The 21,021-nt window shown below is 42.3% G+C and overlaps 1 protein-coding gene across 2 annotated transcripts in view; it reads right to left on the reverse strand.

Moving 5' to 3' along the window:
- Positions 1 to 21,021, reverse strand: part of eif2ak4 (eukaryotic translation initiation factor 2 alpha kinase 4) — a 34,549-nt gene that overhangs the window by 12,958 nt on the left and 570 nt on the right. For both annotated transcript variants that reach the window (XM_080513498.1, XM_080513497.1), the window contains 29 exons: positions 18,467 to 18,569; positions 18,189 to 18,362; positions 17,256 to 17,336; positions 17,005 to 17,144; positions 16,821 to 16,921; positions 16,581 to 16,738; positions 15,255 to 15,793; positions 12,944 to 13,059; positions 12,303 to 12,457; positions 11,756 to 12,204; positions 11,600 to 11,672; positions 11,431 to 11,520; positions 11,150 to 11,272; positions 10,961 to 11,065; positions 10,809 to 10,872; positions 10,444 to 10,523; positions 10,231 to 10,332; positions 10,100 to 10,150; positions 9,781 to 10,017; positions 8,512 to 8,587; positions 8,047 to 8,168; positions 7,725 to 7,774; positions 6,028 to 6,196; positions 5,355 to 5,471; positions 4,370 to 4,435; positions 4,123 to 4,293; positions 3,150 to 3,284; positions 2,789 to 2,896; positions 2,268 to 2,396 (listed from right to left, as the gene is read on the reverse strand). In XM_080513498.1, coding sequence (XP_080369624.1) covers positions 2,268 to 2,396; positions 2,789 to 2,896; positions 3,150 to 3,284; positions 4,123 to 4,293; positions 4,370 to 4,435; positions 5,355 to 5,471; positions 6,028 to 6,196; positions 7,725 to 7,774; positions 8,047 to 8,168; positions 8,512 to 8,587; positions 9,781 to 10,017; positions 10,100 to 10,150; positions 10,231 to 10,332; positions 10,444 to 10,523; positions 10,809 to 10,872; positions 10,961 to 11,065; positions 11,150 to 11,272; positions 11,431 to 11,520; positions 11,600 to 11,672; positions 11,756 to 12,204; positions 12,303 to 12,457; positions 12,944 to 13,059; positions 15,255 to 15,793; positions 16,581 to 16,738; positions 16,821 to 16,921; positions 17,005 to 17,144; positions 17,256 to 17,336; positions 18,189 to 18,362; positions 18,467 to 18,569 — 4,084 coding nt within the window. The remainder of the gene's footprint in view (positions 1 to 2,267; positions 2,397 to 2,788; positions 2,897 to 3,149; positions 3,285 to 4,122; positions 4,294 to 4,369; positions 4,436 to 5,354; positions 5,472 to 6,027; positions 6,197 to 7,724; positions 7,775 to 8,046; positions 8,169 to 8,511; positions 8,588 to 9,780; positions 10,018 to 10,099; positions 10,151 to 10,230; positions 10,333 to 10,443; positions 10,524 to 10,808; positions 10,873 to 10,960; positions 11,066 to 11,149; positions 11,273 to 11,430; positions 11,521 to 11,599; positions 11,673 to 11,755; positions 12,205 to 12,302; positions 12,458 to 12,943; positions 13,060 to 15,254; positions 15,794 to 16,580; positions 16,739 to 16,820; positions 16,922 to 17,004; positions 17,145 to 17,255; positions 17,337 to 18,188; positions 18,363 to 18,466; positions 18,570 to 21,021) is intronic.

Consider the following 21,021-nt stretch of genomic DNA (forward strand, 5'->3'; position numbering starts at 1 on the left):
TTTAATCTAGAATTATTTAACATTTACAAAATATCCTACATGGATTTCTTCAGAAATATACCATCTTTTACATGCATAATCCTACTAAAAGTGATTTCACCCTAAAGAGTGCCCCTCGAGACTCTTGGATAAAGCAAGGTGGCTGATCACTCAACGTCCTGTGCCAAGACGAGGAACAATGACGGCCATCAAGGCAAACACTTACTGAGAAGTGCAAAACTGGAAAGTTAAGACAACAATAGGTCATAATGGGTCGAGGAGGAAAAAACAGGAGGAGTTGGAAATGTGTGCAAAAGGCAATCCCAGTTTACAAAAACAGTCGTGCCATGAGTTTGTCACATAATCATGAAGAATGGGAGCGAGGCGTGGCATCAACACTTTGGATAAACAGCTTCTCTTTGAAGGGACTGATCTCAGCCTGGATCTCCAGCAGAAGTGTTTCTAACATAACACCAACACGGGGTCAGTCATTACGGACACGACTTTGCTCTTCTGGCTCAGATACGCCTTGCTCAAATGCAGCAACAGAGGACAGCACCCACTCTTGCATATTTACAATTTCTGATACTGAAACGATAAGTCCAACAGGGGTTATTTCCCGGAGGACGGAAGTCAGGCGTTGCCCTCTGTAGGAGGACAGAGGTTACTGCAGGACAGGAGGTGAGCAGTGGGGGCGCTCAGGAAATCACCCATTTTCCACGGAGGATCTCATTGTTTGCCCAGAAATGTGACTGAGTTTACACAAACATGAGGGCTCAGTTACATAATTATCAGTAGGTGAAGAAAAGTCCCCTGCGAGTTCTGTTTGAACCCCTGCGTGTCCAGTCCTGTCTCACCGACATCCTCCGTGCAGATCGTTTTCTCTTCACAAGTCCACAGGTCACAAGACGGAGAGTGACTCAGCAAAAATTCAACCCTGCATTCTTGATCTGAAACATCAGTGTTTCAAACTATAATACAAAACAACATGCTTTGCATTTTAACGAAGGGAGTAATTTAGAACTTTTTTTAGGTAACTTGTATAAAAGGTTGCAGACCCCCTTTCGCAAATTCTGATTCTGCAACGTGCTGCTGAAAATACCCACTCTCAAAGCGAGAGGCAAATCCCCCCGATCTGTTGTGGATTCTAGTTAATGTCTCATTGTGGTTTTCTGTGTCATGTGCATTTTAGATCTATTTTTAGTAACCTGGAATCAGGCAAAACCGACTTTTGATCTCTGGCAGCTAACAAAGAGCCACTTGTTAAAGGAAGCATTCACAAAAGACACGGACTAGATTGTTATGTAATCAAAATAGCAGAACAAGTCAATTTAACACATCGCTGATGAACACAGTAAGTAAAATATGATGAAATCAAAATAATGAAATGATCAAAGTATTTCTATTGGTGTCCAACAAGGCTCTATGTTTCCAGACACATACAAGCTATGAACAGTTTTGATCTGTTCGCCATTTATTATTTTTTTAACTAACTGCTTCGATTTCACTCTTCTTCACTTGGCATGTTGATATATTGAGCTAGTCTGGGTATCCGTTTGTATTTAATCTGCTTATGCATTGACATATATGAGACTTTATTCTTATTTTAGGTAGCCAATTTTAAACAACTGGCCAAAGTTCAATTCGATTCATTTATAGTCCATTTATCATTTTGTTTTCACTTTTGAGCCCTCATGACATAAATTAATAATAATTTTTAAAAAAATTCATAATAATTTGGTACATCTATCATGATTCATCAACATATCGCTGTATCTATGTGCTCTGCACTACAGTACTGCGTGTTCCAGATGAGTGTTACATTACTGCTGTCGGCCCTTTTGGAGGCCACATACTAGAAAAAGATGTTTCAGCATACTTTCTCATAAATTCAATAAAAAAATACAAATAAAAACAATGTGCTTCAAGCATTCAGGAAGAAAGAAACAAATCTGATATCGAAGTAATGAATGGATTAGATATCCTCCTCACACGCAAACTTCATATGACTCCACAGTCTCGAGACTTTGAGATGAAAACGTTCTTTCTATTCCTTTTTGAAAAGCTGAAACAACTAAATTGAAAGCCCTCAAGGTTTAACACCACACATGCTTTGCCTCACAAAAATAGGATTTTCTGTTTGAATGCTCGACTTACAAATCTTTTTTCAATAAGATTAAGTTGGTAACAGCTGTTGAGATCCGTCGGCAATAAAAAGTAAGAGTAAACAGGAGTAAAGTGGGGAGAAGACTTTGGAATCATTAGCTGCATTGAGTCAGGCTGCTGACCTGTGAGACGTCGTAGGCGATGTCAGCGGCGACGCCGGTGCTCCACAGCTTCTGGACAACACTGATGGCTCTGGGCATGGAGGAGTGACCCACCGGGACCACCAGGGCATCACAGGAGCTCACCGGCGGCTGACACGACAGAAGACACGACCACATGAGCAGAAACAATGTCAAGTGTAATAAACAAATTGGTAACGTACCACGTAAGACTGACTGCATGACAGGTGGTTTATAAAGGTTGTCAGATTGATTGAGTCGGGTGTGTGATGCTCTTTGGAAACGTACAAAAATTGAAATGTGAAGTACACCTAATGATACTTTTCCAAAAATAACTCGGTGGAGTCGAGGGCCCCAGTGATCACAGTTATCAACGCGTTTCTAAAAGTGGCTGTGTGGCAGCCAACTGCTGTAATAAGGCATCATTAAATATGAAACTCTGCCTGCTGCTCGCGCCTTCATTATAATGATTAAGAATGTTGAATCCCGGCGGGTCTGCGTCTGTCTCCGTCTGTCTGTCTCACCGGCTCCTCCATGCTGGCCATCGCAGCGCAGATTTTGTCCAGGGCCACGCTGGCCCCCACCGCACTGGGGACAGGCACGGTGGACGCCGGCCCCCGAAATTCCAGGATCTAGTCGAACAGAGGACAACTCACATGAGGACACCGAGCAGGCTGCATCTCCAACACTGCTTCATATGGAAATAATGAAATACAGACAGAGGAGCGCTTTGAGATGGAAAAATATGGTTGACATACATGAATATGAGGAGGGGAATTGGTCTGCCAACATTTTTCAGAACAGAGCCACAGACTTTGTGACTCTGTGCCAGTATATTTATTGTTGGAGATATGTGGAATGTGCATAGATGACAGTCAAACCCACCAAGTGATCGTAGCGTCCTCCAGCCGCCACGATATCTGGCACGGTGCGCTTACGCTTCTTGATGAAAGCCACGAACTGGAAGATGACTCCGGAGTGATGTTGCACTTTGTATACTAAACCTAAGTTGACCACCACCTGTTGAAGATATAAATCAGTATTAACAAATAAAAAGAAAAAGAAACAAGAAGGCCGTTGCTCGGCTAATGCCCCGCCGGAGGGCTTTATATTTTCTCACAAAGCCAGCTCTAAGGCAGCACACTTGGTACACTAGAGGGTGTTCCATGGGTCCTAGTAGATAATTATGTAGAATCTGAAAGGTCTTCTTCATAAGCTATGTCAAAATACGTCTCCAGAGCCCAAAAGGTGTTTTTTATGCACTTAGTGACCCTGTGACCTGATGTGCAAATTAGGTCATGGTCACCATGGTGCCCCTTCTCCCCAGGTGGAGTGTCCATGTGTGAGGTTTGGTGACTGTGGGCCCAGGACCTGCTAAGAAATGAGGAGAAATGTTTATATGAAAATACATGTATTGTGCAACCATGACGAGCAAACTTCAGACCCTACCAATCTTCAAGGTCAAGGTCAGGTCACTTGGTGTACTGGAGGTTATCCCTGGAGTGTGTATCATGGGTGTATAACATTTCAGAGCCCTAGCTCAAAAACCTAGGCCTCCAGAGCCCAAAATGTGTTTTTAAGCACTTCGTGACCCTGTGACCTACTTAATATGCAAATTAGGTCAAGGTCACCATAGTATCCCTTCCCCCTCTGAGATGTATCCACATGTGAAGTTTGGTCACTGTGGGCCCAGGGGTTGCCGAGATATAGGTAGAAACGTTCGAACGGACGTACGGACGTACGTACGTACGTACGTACGTACGGAGACTGTTTCAAGATCCTCCTTCGGGGCCTATCAGCCACGGCGGGGGATAAAAACAAACAATGTACGTATAATTTACCCAAGAGGCTGAATCACCTTTAATTTCACTCCCAGTCTGCGCAGAAGCACAGTGAGCTCCTCCAGGTCCTTCAGACCCTGCTTGGCCAGCTGGGTGGCGGCGGTCTTCTGTTTGGTGAGGGACGTCAGCAGTGGCCCCAGCTCCTGCAGACTCCCCTTCTGCTCGATATACTTGTACAGCGTCTGCAGCTGGAAGCACGAGATATGCGCAGCTCTGGTGAGTGGGCACTTTCACGGAGGCGACAGGAACCGGGTGGACACTCACGCTGTTGGTCGACAGTGAAAAGTTGCAGAACTTTGCTTCCACCTCACGTTTGGTCAGCTTTTCACTCTAAGAACAAAGAGAAATGTATGAGGATATTATAGTAGCAAAATGTGTGCTGAGAGTTTCTGCAATGAGATTTGTGTGTGCTAAAATGTGCACCTCACTTGTGTATTCATATTGACTATTTTTTTGTGTGCACCTACTTAAGATTCTGTGTACAGTTTTGTATGTGTGGACAAAGATTAAGCAAAATGCTTAAGTGTGTCATACACTTTCATTGTGTGAACATTTTTTTTGACGTGCATACTGAGATTTGAGCATCCCTACATAAACATGTAAATGTTTCCATCTTCACTTTTGCCCCATGCAAGATTCTCGGTCTAAGTATTTATTTAACCACTCTTCTACCACGTTATAGATTTGTCCATAACTCTGGTTCTGCAGAAAGTCTCTACCTCTGAATCTGGTTTTGCAGGTTTCTTCCTTTGAAAAGGGAGTTTTTCCTTTCCACGGTCTCCTCTGCTTGCTCACATGGAATTGTTGGGTTTTTCCTCCGTTAAAGTGTCTTGGAATGACCGTGTTGTATTTGGTGCTACTAAAATAAAACTGAATTTAATTTTGACTTAGTGTTAGGAATGTTGATCAGGGTGCAGATCGAAGGGCACCTGCCAGTCAGCATCGTGAGCAAACAAATCCCAGAGTTATGGACACCACTTCTCTGTCGTAACTGAGAAGGCCAACTAAGCTTCAGGTGAAGACAGACATTTACAGGTTCCTTTAGGCACACATTAATCTTGTCATCCACATACAAATGCAGTTACACATCAAGATACATACGGACAACATATGTACACTCATTGTCCTACTATCAGACGCCCATTGAGAAGGGCAATAAAATGTTCCCACTGCTATCATATGCAAACATTCATCCCAGCAGATGAGGAACAGACCCGAGATGTGGGCAGCATGTGTGAGTTGCACTGACCATAGCATCGCACAGTATGTTAGACGCCTGGCTCAGTTTGTCCTCGGGGACCCCGCTGTGGAGCAGGATGGCCTTCAACAAGTTGGTGTGGTTCAGGTAGACGTGATAGTTCCTTTCCTGCAGTCACAAACATACTGTAAAACCCTCTCAGCTGCAATTACAGTCAAGAAAACAGGAGCCCGACAACACAATGAGCACTTCGGTGAATAATGACAGCTGTTTCCGGCTGTCATTTCATTCTATCTGACTCATATATCGTTAAAAGCTTTAGCACAAAGAGCCGGGTGTCGGGGCAGATCAGAATCTGAGAGGATGAACTACAGGCGCGATTCGAGGTTGACTGGGTTCACGAGGCACATGCACAGAGCTGCGATTGGAAACTGACGCAGCGCCGGGAAAGATGTGGACAGGAAATGGACGGTGCTGGAAGGGAGGGAAGGAAGTGAGTAGTGCTGCGCAAAACAGATTTACTATGTAAACAATAAATACTGTGTAAATCTGTCAAGCGAACGCAGACTTCGGTATGTCAGGAATGTGAGTGGGAAGAAGAGGAAATAACATGAGTTCAGGATGAGGCGATGGTGTTTGTGGGAAAATGCATTAGGATAATAGATGCATCCCACACTGAGAGCGAGAGAGAGCGAGAGAGAGAGAGAGAGAGAGAGAGAGAGACCTGGAGTGCAGGGAATTCTTGGATCATTTCCGAGATGGTGTAAATGGTCTCTGCGTCTGGCAGCAGACTGTTGGTGACCGGCGTGATGATGTCAAAGGCGCACTCCAGAAGCTCCCTCGGGTGCGCTCGGTCCAGCTTCCTGGGCCGGAACACACGCTCGATGCTATACCTTGAATGACATGGAATGAACACACACACACTCCTCTTTGTTATACTAATCTGCATCAAGGTTTTTTTCTACAGATACAGAAAAAACGAATCATGTCAGGGTTGAAACATGCAGTGTTTGATATTCAGGTTCTTTTGAAAATGCTTTTCCATCACTGGGGTTTCCTGTCAGTTTTCACCGCTGATCCAGACGACAAAATGAGGTTTAGTAACTGATCCCACACGACAAGTAGGTTTGGCCAACATCAAGGACGTTAAACATTAGGCCTGTAGGTCAAACGCAGTATGATAAAATGATATACCAACAGGGAGTAACCTTTATATACAAGTGTTCAATAAAGTAAAGAAATACGATCAGGCCAATTGGTTGTGATGTATTTCTAACATTTTTCCCAGCATGATAAGCACTTTTCCATTCCTTGATTGCAGTTAGCTGTTTTTATTAAATAGTGGAAACGACAGTGCGTTTGTAAAAATATGCATAATGCAACAGCTATCGGGGAAGTTGTTAGGACATTTCACTGTATTTTGGAGCAGAAAATTTCATTAAAATTCGTTTTATGTTGAGATTATAGTAATTTTTCAATAGTAATTATTTTGTTTTGTGAACATATAGACATCTTTATTATGTATACTCTATGCTACAAGAAAAAAAACTGAAAAGTTTGAGTTTAAGGTTAATATGGCCCTGGTCCGGTTCACTCATGATTAAATGCGCATGTGGCCCCTGAATTCAAAAGTCTTTGACACCCCTGGTCTACATTAAAGAAACCCTGGTAAGACTGCTACATGGGTTTGGTTCATTTGTGAAGAGTAAATGCTACCATCTTCACACTGACCAATTCAGCTTTACAACAAAGTTTCTGTACGCTTGCAAGTCACATGGAAGTGTTTACACAGCTGTAACCAAACATAATGTAATCGACTGCACAAGATAATCCTTGCAGATTATTGCATTTTATCTGCACACAAAGGAATTCCTGTTGCCGTTTTGACACCAACACATTTCATAGCCGGTCAATGAATCTGGGCTGGTGAAAATCTCAACACACTGATCCAAAATATCACAGCACTATAGTGGAAGTTATGTTAGAAAATATACTTAAGAGCATCTGTTCGGCTACAGTTCATGTGGAAGCGGACAGAAACTCATCTGTTTTTGCAATTTATTTCAATCTGTTGGTGAGTACGACTACTGGAGGCATCACTGAGATTTGCCAAAAACATCACAGTGAATACAAACACGGACATACCCACACATAAACAGGAGTTTTTATATTAAAAGCTGAGCAGGCTCCCAGGTTTGCTCCAGATTCAAGAAAATTGTATTTACTATCTTTATCAGAGTTTTGTCTAATGTCTCTATATCTAAATTTGACAACCTTGAAAGAGGCTCAGAGCGCCTCAGTGATCAGAGGTCCAGGACACCGAGTTGGAAACCACAGCATTAATGTGAATACCTTCATAAAACCTGATAATCATTATAAAAACAATCTTAAAATAATTAAATGAACCGCAGGTTACTTTACCTCTTCAGATGTGTGACATTATTACGGGCAACAAATCTGGCAAACGCCATCTAAAGTGAAAACAGAGTGGAGACATCAGGAGCCCGTGTGTAATGACAGTGAGTCAGCCGGTGCATACCAAGCTGTAATCAATCACAGTATGGAAACAACTATTTAGACCTCAGGGTTTCCTGAGGTAGCAGGATCTGAAGCCGGCTGCTGATTGCAGCCTCACGCTGCGTGTGCTCATGCAAATAGTTGTATAATTCATGCGTCGATGCGTGTGCAGGCACGCACACCTGGGCGCATGGTGTATGTGTGCGCGCCAGTGTGTGAAACGCACGCGGAGGTCATAGGGCAGTGTAACCAGCATTCCACTGTGATCCATGAAGCAGGCCAGCTCGCTGCCGTCGTACAGCTTCCTGTTCCTCGGGAGCAGCAGCGGTGTCTGCAGGCGCACCGCACCTGAACACAAACATCACGTATCACCGCCACATCTGCATAAGACAACTTAACCCTCACCCGGAGCCAAGTGATGCATGCCGGCGGAGACAAGCTGAACATCAGCAAACAAGAACAGCTGGACATCGTCAGGAATGTGCACAGAAACAACACTGACACCTGCACAGAACCTGACCTGCCCAACAGTGCGCTCATTGTTTAGCCGCCCCTCGTCGGAGCAGATGTTGTGGGTCCGCGAAACGGGCTCATGGCGGGTCAGGAGTCCAAAGTGGGTTTCGCTGCGTCGAGTCAACAAAGGCTCATGTTCACACGCACACACACGCTAAACAAGCGGGAGTGTACCCACCGTGCTTCTTGAAGATCCTGGTAATCGTTTCGTACACATACTGCTGCAATTTGGCGCCGCTGAAGCTGAAGCTGCCCTGGAGGGAGAGCAAACAAACAGCCTCTGTTAGGCACCAGCAGACATTGATTAAGCACCAACAGGCCTTCTGATTTGCACCCCAGATGAGCACAGCAGCAAGGGGGGGCAAAGAGTGGACTATTCCTGTATCTGCAGTGCCATCTACTGGCAGAGAAGGGAAATTCTGATTCTTTTGCAGGACAACTCGGATTACAAGGATGCTGAATCAATCACACGAAGTCTGATTAGAATAATTTAGCTTATTATATACATCTTCTAAAGTCAGGATTATACATAAATGTACATCAACAGACATTTTCAACCTTGTTTCACTGATTGTGTCAACTCTTTATAGCTCATCAGACTCCATACATTAATCTGTTTACTGGAATCAGCTATGGACATTGCATCGGTTCCTTAAAAATGAAGTTATTTGGCAACAAACACCTGGCCATGAAACAGATGAAGCAAATGTCCATCTACTACTGCACCCCTAAAAAGGTGGAGGGATCATATAAATTCCACCTGATTGGGATGCAAATACTCTCAAACTAAAGCTGAGTGTCTCCACTTCTTACGACTTGTAGCCATAAACAGAGATCAAATGCTGAAGACTGTGTCGATGTTCAAATATTTAGTCATTGACACAATATGTAGTCTTGATTTTGCTTGCTGGCTGGTTGTATGGAGAAATTCTCAAGTCCAGCTCCAGTTAAAATACACAGAGACAGATATTATATATTTTTCAAACACAAAGCATGTCTTCAAGAGCAACACAGTACATGTTAAGCCTAAGACACAAGATATTATCGAGTATTGCAATAGTAATATGACTTGCAATAAATAAATTCCTAAGTACGTGACGATGTCTTTTTGCTTTGGGATTTGTGTGATATGCATCTCTGGTTGTTGAATTTTGTGACATTTTCAAGAATTATGTTCTTCCTTGCTGAACTATGGCCTGTTGCCACCGGGCATGATGTAAAATAGAAATAAAAACGGAAATATTATCTATTTTCAATACAGTTCAGGGTTGTAAGGGCTACACCGGAATTACCAAAAGTATTGACATGCAGATCAAGACATGTGACATGCAAATCTAATATCAACAACCTCAGAGCAGATAATGTCTCGGCCTCATGGATAGCTGGCACATCTCCACCCAGTTTGTCCCGGACCACTGTGTAAGATCCACTCAGAGAGCAGACTAACCTTATGCAGGTCGATGTCATAAGTGTAATCCATGACGGGTGAGTTGTTCTGAGCAAACAGCTGTCCCACCATGGTGCGGTAGGCCTTGGCGTTGACATTTGCCATGGTGTTGTGCAGCACTTCGTGCAGCTCTGACTCCATCATCTGTGAAGGAGGCAGCAGTTCGCTCTTCTGCAGCTCCTGAGCCGTGGGACGGAGGGCCGGGTCGTGCTTGAGCAGCCACTCGATCACTTTCTTCTGTAAAATAGAAAATGATAGTGAGAGTTCCCTATGGGGGGAAAACATTGTCATCCAACAACGCGGCTGCGCAGAGTCTCACCTGTGTTCCTTGCTGATATGAAGTAAAGTCATCAGGGAAGTGAATCGGCTCCTGTGGTGGGAAAACAGATGATCCGACTGAGAGAAAAGAAATACAGGTGAAAGAATAACTCCTCCATAAGGAGGACGTACCATACGTAGCTGGCTCAAGACGGTGATGCGCTCTGACCCCGTGGTCATGGGCCGGTAGGACATCTCAAACAGGATGATCCCCAGGCTGAACAGGTCAACTTTCTATTAAAAAAAAAAGAAGAAAAACAACTAATGGAGGGAAATAAACACTCGATGTAGTATTAAGTTAAAAAAAAGAAACGTTCATAATGTTAATAAATGTTAAATTCTTACTTGGTTGTATGTAGCTTTGGTATTTCCTTGAACCTCAGGACTGACATACAGGGCAGTGCCCACCATGCCTGTCATATTACCTGGAAACACACATGCAAAAGCTGCAAGGTCATGGGTTCAGATATGGCCCAGGGGCTTTCTGTGTGGAGTGTGCTTGTTTTCCCCATGTGTGAGTGGGTTTGCTTCGGGTATTCCAGTTTCCTCCCACATCCCAAAAAATCCTGTGTGTCCCCCCCCCCGCCCCCGAGTGCTGCTCTGTGTGGCTGCTACCGATGGTTCAATTTCCCCTCTGAGGATTAATACAGTGCTATAAAATAAAAATAAAAAATCAAACAGTCATTGAGCCATGTGGAAACTATACACACCTGTTGGGTCTGGTTTGGATATTGCTCCTGAGCCACTGTCCTCTATCTCAAATTTACCAGCAGCCTGAGAGAGATAACATTTCTACAGGTTAAACTCGATTTGTGGTTGAGGTGAAGCTGCAAACTGTTTGACACAGTAAAATATAGCATACCACATTAGCTGGGTGGTCTGTAGCCAGACCAAAATCTCCAATTTTAACCCGATCCTGTGAGTCGAGGAAGATGTTGACAGGCTTCAGGTCCCTGTGTATCATGCCCTAAGAGAAGGGAAAGCCACAATCAGCTAAAACACAGCTTCTTCTATAGATATTATTCATGGCATTGATGCATTTGAACCGTACCTGCTCGTGGATGTAAGTAAGGCCATCAAGTATCTCTCTGAATAGTCTCCATAACCGATTGTGATCGTGGTGCAGCCCGTGATCAATTGTGTCTCTTAAAGTGCTTTTTTCACAGTATTCCATCTGTCAGGAATAAAAAAAATAAAAATAAAGCATGAATTATATATGAAAACAAATACACGCAAATGTTGATACAAATAAATGTCATTAGTCAAAATAATATTGATACAAGCACACAGAAGTATTTCTGCCTTTATATAAGCCTGCAACAAGATGCTTACCTGTATATACAAATAATGTGCTATGTTATGCTGTCGATCGGAGTCAGTGCTCTCCGTGGCATCAGTCGCCTGCCTTTTGCTCGGCTCGACCTGCAGGAGTGAAATGCAGTTTGTTTTTATCCACCATGAAAAAAATTACAAATGAGTGCGAGCAAAAAAATAATCCTACCTGCACAACCTCGTCTGTGCTTCCATCACCGTTATCAAAGATGATGCCACTCCCAGAGTCACTATCTGAAGGCCTACAATGAAAACAAGCAATGATAATAAACACCGATTCCGTCATAGCTGTAACATAGAAAAAAAAAAAGAAAAGGTGACTTACAAAAAAGAGGCACCGAATACGTCTTCCTCGTCGTCATCATCATCCTCATCATCGTCTTCATCATCGCTGGAATGATTTCTGGTGCACTTGGCGCTGGAGGATCTCTCGATGGAGGTGGACCACTCTACAGAGCTGGACAGGGTCGGGGGCGGAGCCACGTCCTCCACGTTGTCGGGGAGGCCGAGCGCGTTGAGACGCCGCGGCGGCTGTCTGGCCTGAGGAGGCTTGTCGGCCGTGCTCTGAGGCTCCGAGCTGTCGGTGCTGCTCAGCGCGCCCAGCGACGGCGTCTCGTGCCGCTCGATCCACGCGTTGTAGTAACGGACGATGTTCTCGTGGTTCAGCCGCGAGAGCAGAGTGACCTCGCCCTTGATCCGTCTGAACTGCTTGCTGGCTGGATTGACCTGGATGCGCTTCACAGCGTAGTAACAGCCATCCAGTTTGTTCTGAACCTGAAGGAGCAGCAGAGAGAACCGATGAGAGCATTTGTTGGAATGTCATTTTCTTTTTTAATGACAAAATAATGAAAAAAAAAAAAACTGCATCTCACTTTAATGACGGCACCAAAGGCTCCTTTTCCAAGAAGCTGAAGCTCCTCAAATTCATCGAAATAGCGAGAAAACTGTCTCTGCAACCCAGAACTGAAAGGAGCGTTGAGAATGTGACTCTGTGGAATAACTGATGATGCAAAGTCCACTGCAAGATCTGGGGGAAAAAAACAAGCAACGTGAAAACCATTTCAATGATAAGGGCTTCTTTAATGTTGGTAACTGCAAGGTAACTCTTAATGGTTCACAAAAGCAGGAAACAGATATTTGTAGTTTTTTAAGTGACCTCATTTCGTTTAAAGACGCAACTGGAAATATATTTATCATAAAGTGTTTGAATCTATCTTAACTTTGTACTAGAAGATGGTGCATTATGTGCCACCACATAATAATAATGGCCAATCAAACAAAACTCTGGTCAGAGGATTAGGGGCAGATTGGGCTGTGAATCAGTGCTGTCACCTGCTGTACAAACATGGCATTGCATAAACTTTGCACATCATTTCTAGGTGTTGGTATGTTTTGAACAGCTATATGATCCATTTATCCATTGATCAGTATTAATCAATATACTGCGCAATCTAATTCAAGGTCACACGGCTGCAGTTGGTAAACAATGTGGACTCCATTTACAACACACTACCTTCTGGGCTGTTGTCCTGGTACTGCGGCAGGGTTTTAGGTGAAGGGGGTTTGAGGAACGAGTGGTCCAACAGCTGCTGAGTGGTCCAGCGATCAGCGTCGTTGAGGCACACGCACCTGGAACAAAAAGCCCACGATAAGACAGCTGATTCTGAAAACTATTCCTAATTCCGAGACAGCAAAGGAAGAACAGAAAACATGTTCACATGTTTTTGCATGTTTAGTTTGCATCAGTGCATTTACATTTCAACAACCCTGTCAAACAAAAAACACAAGAAACAAACAATGTTATCACCTATAAGAGAAAACATGCAGATGAAATAAAAGTCTGTTATTGATAAAAGTCACTTTTAACACATCCAGGAAGGCTGTTGTTTTCTGTAGAAGTCCAATTAATGCTAGTCGACTAAAGTCTGGTTAGTTTTCTTGAGCTATTTATTAAAAAGTGGATTATTAATTAGCAAATACTGCTTCTTCTTTTTAGATACTCAAATGCTGTTGCGTTGTATGACCTGACATGAGCTCTTCACGATATCCTACTTTCATCGTGGGAACTTCTCACCAAGTATATAGTCTTCAAAGTTCCTCCTTGACACATCAATACATCCTGGCAGTCATTTTCAGGTATATCTTACCTCCCTAACAAGCAACGCTTCCTCATTCATGTCTATGCATCACAAACATCATCTAGCAGAAACATGGATTTATGCGATAGTTATTCAAATAAGCAGTTTCCAAATGAAAAAAAGTTATAATGATTCATCTATGAATTAAAAGTTCCACTAAATGAAGAAAAACTGGAATTTAGATTCCAGACTACAAGATACACTTCTTTTAGGAGCAGTGACAAAACTTGATGCGATTTGCCAGGTTCCTCTAAACTAAAACACATTTTGGAATGAGGATAAGAGGGTGACTTGTCATTAATTATAGGTCATTTATATCTATAGGTAACTATGAGATCCCATCAGACTCAAACGCACATTTGAGGCCTTCAAAGTTTATCATCCAATCAGATCTGAACAAGTATGAAGCATGGCTCTTAAAATTGAATTTCCTGAGAACAGGATTTGTGTAATCTAGTAATTTGACAGAAATTGTATAATTTACAGACATTTCTAAAAAGTCAAACACTGAACCATACCTCCTAAATAAATAAAGAATTAGCTGGTCCTCTACATATTTCTCCTATGCTACTGGGATAAAGATAAATATGGGAAGTTTGATCGGTGGTCAAACAAAACAATCAAGTGAGCCATTTTCGCCAAATCAGGCTTTTTTTGGAGACAGAAAACATGAATATTCTATTAAATTACAATAATGCAGCTTATGAACTATGATATATATTTATGCTATACATATCAAAACTTTAATATACTTTGTATTTATTGATAAAGAGCTTCAATGTACAACTCTGTTTCATAGGTTGTGGCTGCAAAAGAATTGTTTTTCCTCCAAAAAGCTAACACTGACGTAATTTTACAAAATACACAGGTTCTTTCATGTATAGTGTTTTCAAATACATATTTTTTTACTTGGGTACAACTTGCATCACGTAATCTGCCTCCTATTCATAAAATCACAACTAAATATTCCATCAATTTCAATCAATAATCAAACATTGTTATCTGTATTTCTGTAAGAAGTTGATTTAAATAGAAATAAAATTGCCTTCTATACCCATGTATTCGTTGTCGTATCATAACTATATATTTAAGAAATGCAACATGAATGTAGAAACAGGTAAATGTAATCAAATGCCTGCTGTTGACAACACAATTCAACATTTTGGTTACTCAGCTAAGACATAAGGACTGTACATTTATTATTGTTCAAACAACTGTACTATTAGTTGTATTTGAGCACAATTTACACAATGAAACAGTAACTGTACTACATTACAGATGAATACCAGTAGACATGACTGAACACTTTCAACTGCTGTCTGGGGATGTCCTGATCATATATCCCTAATTATCCATCTTCTAACACCAACAGGAAAGTGACTGATGAGCTTTAAACTTACTCTGAAAAATAACTCCACCCAAACAGCCGGTGTTTATTAAAAATGACCTTCGGTAGAAAGAAGAACAGGTGATCCTGGAGTTCTCAAAGAGACAGAGTGACCTGATCCAAACCTTTTAAAACCACCTCTGTTCAAGTTCTTTTAAAAAAACATGTGCTGAGAAGAACTGATGATTCTTTGCTCATATCTAATAACGTCTCTGAGATAAACTGGCTTTTTGCAAGATATTTTTGATAGCTTATGCTTATGTTGTCGGAAACCGAAGAGGCATCAAGTCTGTACGTACTTATGGAGGAAGTCCTGGAAGTCAGCAGGGAGGCTGGCCGGCACCGTCACTGGATACTCCTTCACCTCTTTGCCCTGACTCAAAGCCAGCAGCATCAGCCCCAGGTTCCACACGTCCCCCTTCTTGCCCGTTTTGGTGGGCAGCGCCGTGTCGTCCGAGAAGCGCACGTGAGGTTGCTCGAAAATATCCTCCTTGCAGATGTCAGCGAACCGCTTTGATAAACTGTAATCAGTCAGACGGATGTTCCCCTCTGAGTCCAGCAGCACGCTGGAGGCCCCCAGCAGTTTGTGCACCACAGAGTTGGAGTGAAGGTAGTCGAGGGCGGCCAGCAGCTGGGCGGTGTAATGGCAGAGTTTGTCCAGGGGGACCGGGGTTTGGGCGACGAGGCTTTGGTTCAAGTTGACGCCGGCTACGTGCTCCACCAGCAGGTTGACCGTGAGGCAGTCGTCCTTCTCTGTGGAGCTGATCGCCATATAGTGCACCAGGTTGGGGTGATCCAGCCGCAGGAGAGAGTTGAATTCATTTTCTGCCGCGTGGATCTAAACAGCAACCGGATAGAACAGTAGATGTGTCAAACACAAGGCCTGTTGGCAAAACCGACCCGCAAGAGGTTCCAATTTGGCCAAACCATTAAGCAAACGGTAAACATTTCAAAGAAATTGTTGGTTTATTTTGACACTTTTTTATTAAATTTTTTTTAAATAGCGACATCAATGCTATCAAACAAGCCTCAAAGCCGTGCTGTCAGGGCGAGTTTGTAAAAACATGCATAATGCAACAGCTATTGGAGAAGTTTTGGGGGTATTTCACTGTACTTTGCATCAGACGTTTTCATTAAAATGGACTTTATGCCGAGATTGTAGTCATTTTCTGTATTGATTGTTTGGTTTGTGAAAACAGAGACATTATCATCTCACTCCAAGTTTAATTTTAAAGGCTATTATGGAACCATTGCACTGGTCTGGCCCACTTGAGATGAAATTGGACTGTACGTGGACCCTCAACTAAAATGTGGACATACCTGGTCAGGTATTTCTACTGACCTTGCTAAAACTGCATGACAAGTTTATCAACTCATTTATGCATATTGAAAAACTTCAGCTCATGTTTTTATTGTAAGGTCATCCTGCCAGATGGATTAGAACCTCAGATACAATCCTTGACATCTGACAACCCTGAGATATGGCTTTGAATCTTGTATGTGCGATGACTGCATCCATTTACAGTGTGAACTCAGCCAAGTTTTGATTCCTTTGACAAGGAACAAAACTAAACTTAACGAGACCATTTTTCTAATAATCAAACATTTCTCGAATTGCCTCCAACCTGCTTTTTGCAGTTCTCGATCTTTCCTCTCTCCTGCGAGGTGAAGAACTTTCCCATCTTCTTGTTCCAGCGCAGCGACCACTCATAAATCACGGCAAATTCCCCCGAGTTCGCTTCAAATCCGTAACAAACCTCACGGCCGAGCCGCTCGCTTCCTCCTGTCAAAAGAAACAATTGCACCAAAGGGTTATAGAGGCGGACTGAGCCAGTGTACTAAAGAGGAGTCCCGTCGGTTCTCACCTAAACTTTTCCCTCTGTGCACAACGAGCTCTCCAAAACTGCTGCTGCTGAAGTGGAGGAGCTCCTGTGAGCGATTGTTGTCTTCATTTAACGTGTCACGTCTGGAGCAAGACAGATTAAATCACGACATCTGTTTAACTCAACTCTGTTGATGTATTTATGGTGGTGAGGCTGTGCAGCGTACCTGTGGCGTGTGTTTGAGGTAGTGCGACGTCGGCTACCAGCTGCTTTCTTGGCTTCAGTGAAATCTGCAGGACCGCCACTCGGGCTCGGTGGGCTTTTTCCTAACACTGACACTGACTGTTCCATGCTCTCAAGTCGCTCCTGTGCATTAAAAAGAAAAAAGAAAAGAAAAAAAAAAAACATGAATCGGACAAATATTTGTGAGATCATAAGCACTGTGAATATTGTACTGATTTCATCCAGCACAAATACCAGTTTTGCCATTTCTTTTCTTCTCTTTTCCTCTCGCTTCTCCTCTTCTCTTCTTTGAATTACAGCCATGATCTCTTTTTCCTGCAGGAAGGAAAACAAGTACTTCATCAGATCTGTGACAGACACCCACCCGGGACATAGTCTGTGCTCTCTGCTGATCGACTCTTTAAGATTTCAACAAAGTGACAAAAACTAGCAGAATAATCACCACAGCCCAACACAAGAGCGAGGTGCAATAACCCTATGGCAAGTGTTTGGTAGCAGAAAGACTTGAGCATGTGGAGCGTTCTATGTGATTCTTATGGATGTGACCCCATGTGTGCATACTGACATTTGTGACCTGGAAATGTCCCTTCAGCTTGGACAAGCCTCTCAGTCTCCTCTCTCATTTCAAGTGGATTTTTGCTTTTCTCCTCCTGTGACAGGCAGCTGTGCAAGAGGTCAAATTTCTTTGCCCCCAGTCTCGCCTTGCAGGCAGTTTGTGCCTCAGTGCCTTGCAGGCAAATGTATCTTGCAGGCAAGTGTAGAACAAAAGGCAGAAGAGTGAAGCTGCCAGACAACCTGAAGGGTGAAAAAACCCACTGCTGTGGCAGAGGAACAGCCAAACCCTTGAGTGAGCGTGCGTAAACCTCAGTACACCAAACCTTTCAGGCATACACACATTTTGATTGAGACATAAATCTCCTCATGCACACACAACGTATGTTGCTGCCATATGAGCTCCATACACCCCTCTACATCCTGTGTATTTATTTTATTCTCTTCAACTGCACTCTTATTCTATTTTTCTCACTGTCTCAAATTCTTCAATTCCCCCAAAATAGGCCTATGTAGATTTACAAGAAAATAATGAAACATTGTTTAGCCTTTCTGAACAGACTAGAAGAATTAAACTAGTTCAGGCACAATGTCTCGTTTGTCTCTCTTCCTCACCATCTCCTCCTCCTGTTTGCGTTGCTGGTCCATCCTCTGCTGCTCCTCCTGGGCTCGTTTCTCCTGCTGCCTCTGCTGGTTCTTCAACATCTCCTCGTGGAAGGAGCTTGGCGGAGGCTTGTTGTGCTCGCTCAGGAAGCCCTGGATGTGGTCCGCGAGCTCGTAAATCATCACCTGAGCAAGAAAAGTTAAAAATTGAACAGCAAGTCACGCACACGTGTGAGAGAGTGGAGGACATTACAGTACGGGCAAATATATAAATGTACGTCCATCCTCACCTCTCCACATCGTATTACCGCCAGCTTGTTGAGCTCACTCTGGAGTGTTTGGAGGTTTTCGTTCGACAGGCCTTTGGCGTTCTTCAGCTCCAGCTCCGGAGGCCTGTGGTGCCCCATGGTAACATGTGAGTGAGAGCAAACGAGAACGTCAAACTCCCAAACGGACTGTTACGACCAGATCACATGCAGACGCATGGGACAGTCACACTGCAGCCTTAAAAAGCCACAGTGTGTTTCTGACCATGTGAGTTTGCGCCATTAAAAACACGATGAATGTTTGTTTTTTTTAAGGCCAAAGCCAGATTAAATAACATCAGCATTCAGTTTAGTGCCACAGTGCTTTGCAGGTCATGTCGTTTATTGCCTTGCAGCAATAAAATATGAGATTGATAAATAGAACAAGAAGGACTGGATCAGATAAGCCACCTATTATTAAACATTATCACATGAAGCCATTGATTGTTGCTAAGCAACAAGAATATTTCCCTGCAGTTTTCCTCGTGCTTCATTACTTTACTCTCTCAGCGAAGGTTCCACTTCTTTGATTCCATTACATTTCCAACGTGCAGCCAGAGCAAAGACAAAAAGCCATATGATCGGGATTATTGTAGTGGAGTTCGAGGTTATGGGATAAAAGTGTTAAACATCAGTGTTCATTAACTGTCTTTTCTCCAGTCAGATTATTTTGTCTGGCACAACTGTTGTATAATGACACTCTTGAAGGCAAAGAAACCTGATTGGAGGAAACATTGTGAGTGTTGATCTGAAATACTAATGACTAAAGGACATGATTCAAAGGAGTGGAACAACTGTTATTGTAGAAAGACACAATGAGATATGGATAAAAACATTTTTTTTTTATCATATTGTGGTGAGAGGCCGCAATATTTCTGTTGACTTAAGAAACAAATCAGTTGTTAACCTCTGATAAAAACTCAGCCGAGCTGATATCTGGTACAACAGCAGTCGCTCTTGTGTGTTAATGCTTAAATATTTGCACTTTTTTGTTGCGACCTGAACTCGGCATGTTCAAAATTCAACAATCAGTGCCAGCACACTGAGATACCGGCCATCCAGATCTATTGTAGTGAGTTTGTTTTTTCCTTTTCAATGGTTTTAAGTCTTTAAATCTTTAGATGGTTGGATCTGGCAATGATAACCACATTGGTCTGAATCACAAGATAAGACATTAGAACATGCAGCAAAGAAAAAGAGAGAAAAAGCATGAGTGAGTGAAAGTGTATGTGTGCACAATGTATCATCATCACAATATCAACATATCACAAAAGACTGGAGCGATGCAAGCGTCTTGATTGTGATTCGGGACAAGATACGAGCACAAAGGATATGAATTGTTTGTATTTAACACAAATCATATTGTAACCTGCAGCATGTTCACCTGGTATTGTGTAGCTCCAGTGTGCAAGGACACAAAATGATTCATCAGCTTTGTCTGTTTTACAGATTTAGAGCATTTTAGAGAAGTTTGAATCAGAGTGTGGAGGATATTATATAAGATGAGAAGACTTTACTCATCTCACAAGGATAAAATTCAATTTGACCCAATCATATAACTAAAATGACATTGCACTGCCCCGGCTTTCAAAATGCACATTTTGTGTCATATTTGTTGTTTATTTTCTTTCATTCATGTCTTTCCATTATAACTACCATCAAAAGGCATTAACATAAATGACTGCTGAGATATATAAACATATAAAAGTGCTTGCTGTGCCTTTGATCCTCTTCATTCTTAATCAACCCTAATATATAATAAGTACATAGTCTGATTTGGTGGGGTATAACTGATATAAGCGAGAGTGGCTATAAAGGCCTCTCTGACTTTATAATCATGTTGTTTGTTTGTTATTTGACATTTGCTTTTCATTTAAAATGGAAAATGCGTATTTCAAATAAAAGGGTATAGAGTATATACGTTTATAAGTATATGTTTGGGTTTTTTCTTCTCCCTTTTATTCAGGACTTTGAAAACTTCTGTTCTATTCTATTTCTGTTGTATTGAATTGTTGTTGTTTGCTTTTACTATGAATTAAATAAATAAACTAACTAACAATAACAATGTAAATCATGTCATGGTCATTTTCTTGATGATATATTTTACTATCATTGTTGTTGTAATTGTTTTAAATACCTATTATTCATTGTTTAAATTCTTTTCTGTTGCTGCTCTTCTATTTCATGCCAAGATTCGCCCTTGTGGGACAATTACAGGAATATCTTATTTTATTACAACTTTCATAGCAGTTATACTGGCATTCAAGCTTATATTTCCAATGCATGAGTTACACTAATGATAAATTAACTTCCAACGTATCTATTTTAAATAAATAACAGTTTCAGTCTCTATTATGACTTTTTTAATTGCTTGCCCTGCAACCAGACTTCTCCAGTGACATTCTCAGTGCAGCTCACAGTTGGACTGAAGTTCTTCTTCTTGTCCAGTTAGCAGCATGTGGAGGAATGTTTATTGCAGCATCAGTGCCTGAGTTATGGTCAGTAAGGTGCTGCAGCAGCTGGTCAATTTGTGTGCGTGT

This window comes from Blennius ocellaris (assembly GCF_963422515.1).
Source record: "Blennius ocellaris genome assembly, chromosome: 17".
In the NCBI taxonomy this organism is placed as follows: Eukaryota; Metazoa; Chordata; class Actinopteri; order Blenniiformes; family Blenniidae; genus Blennius; species Blennius ocellaris.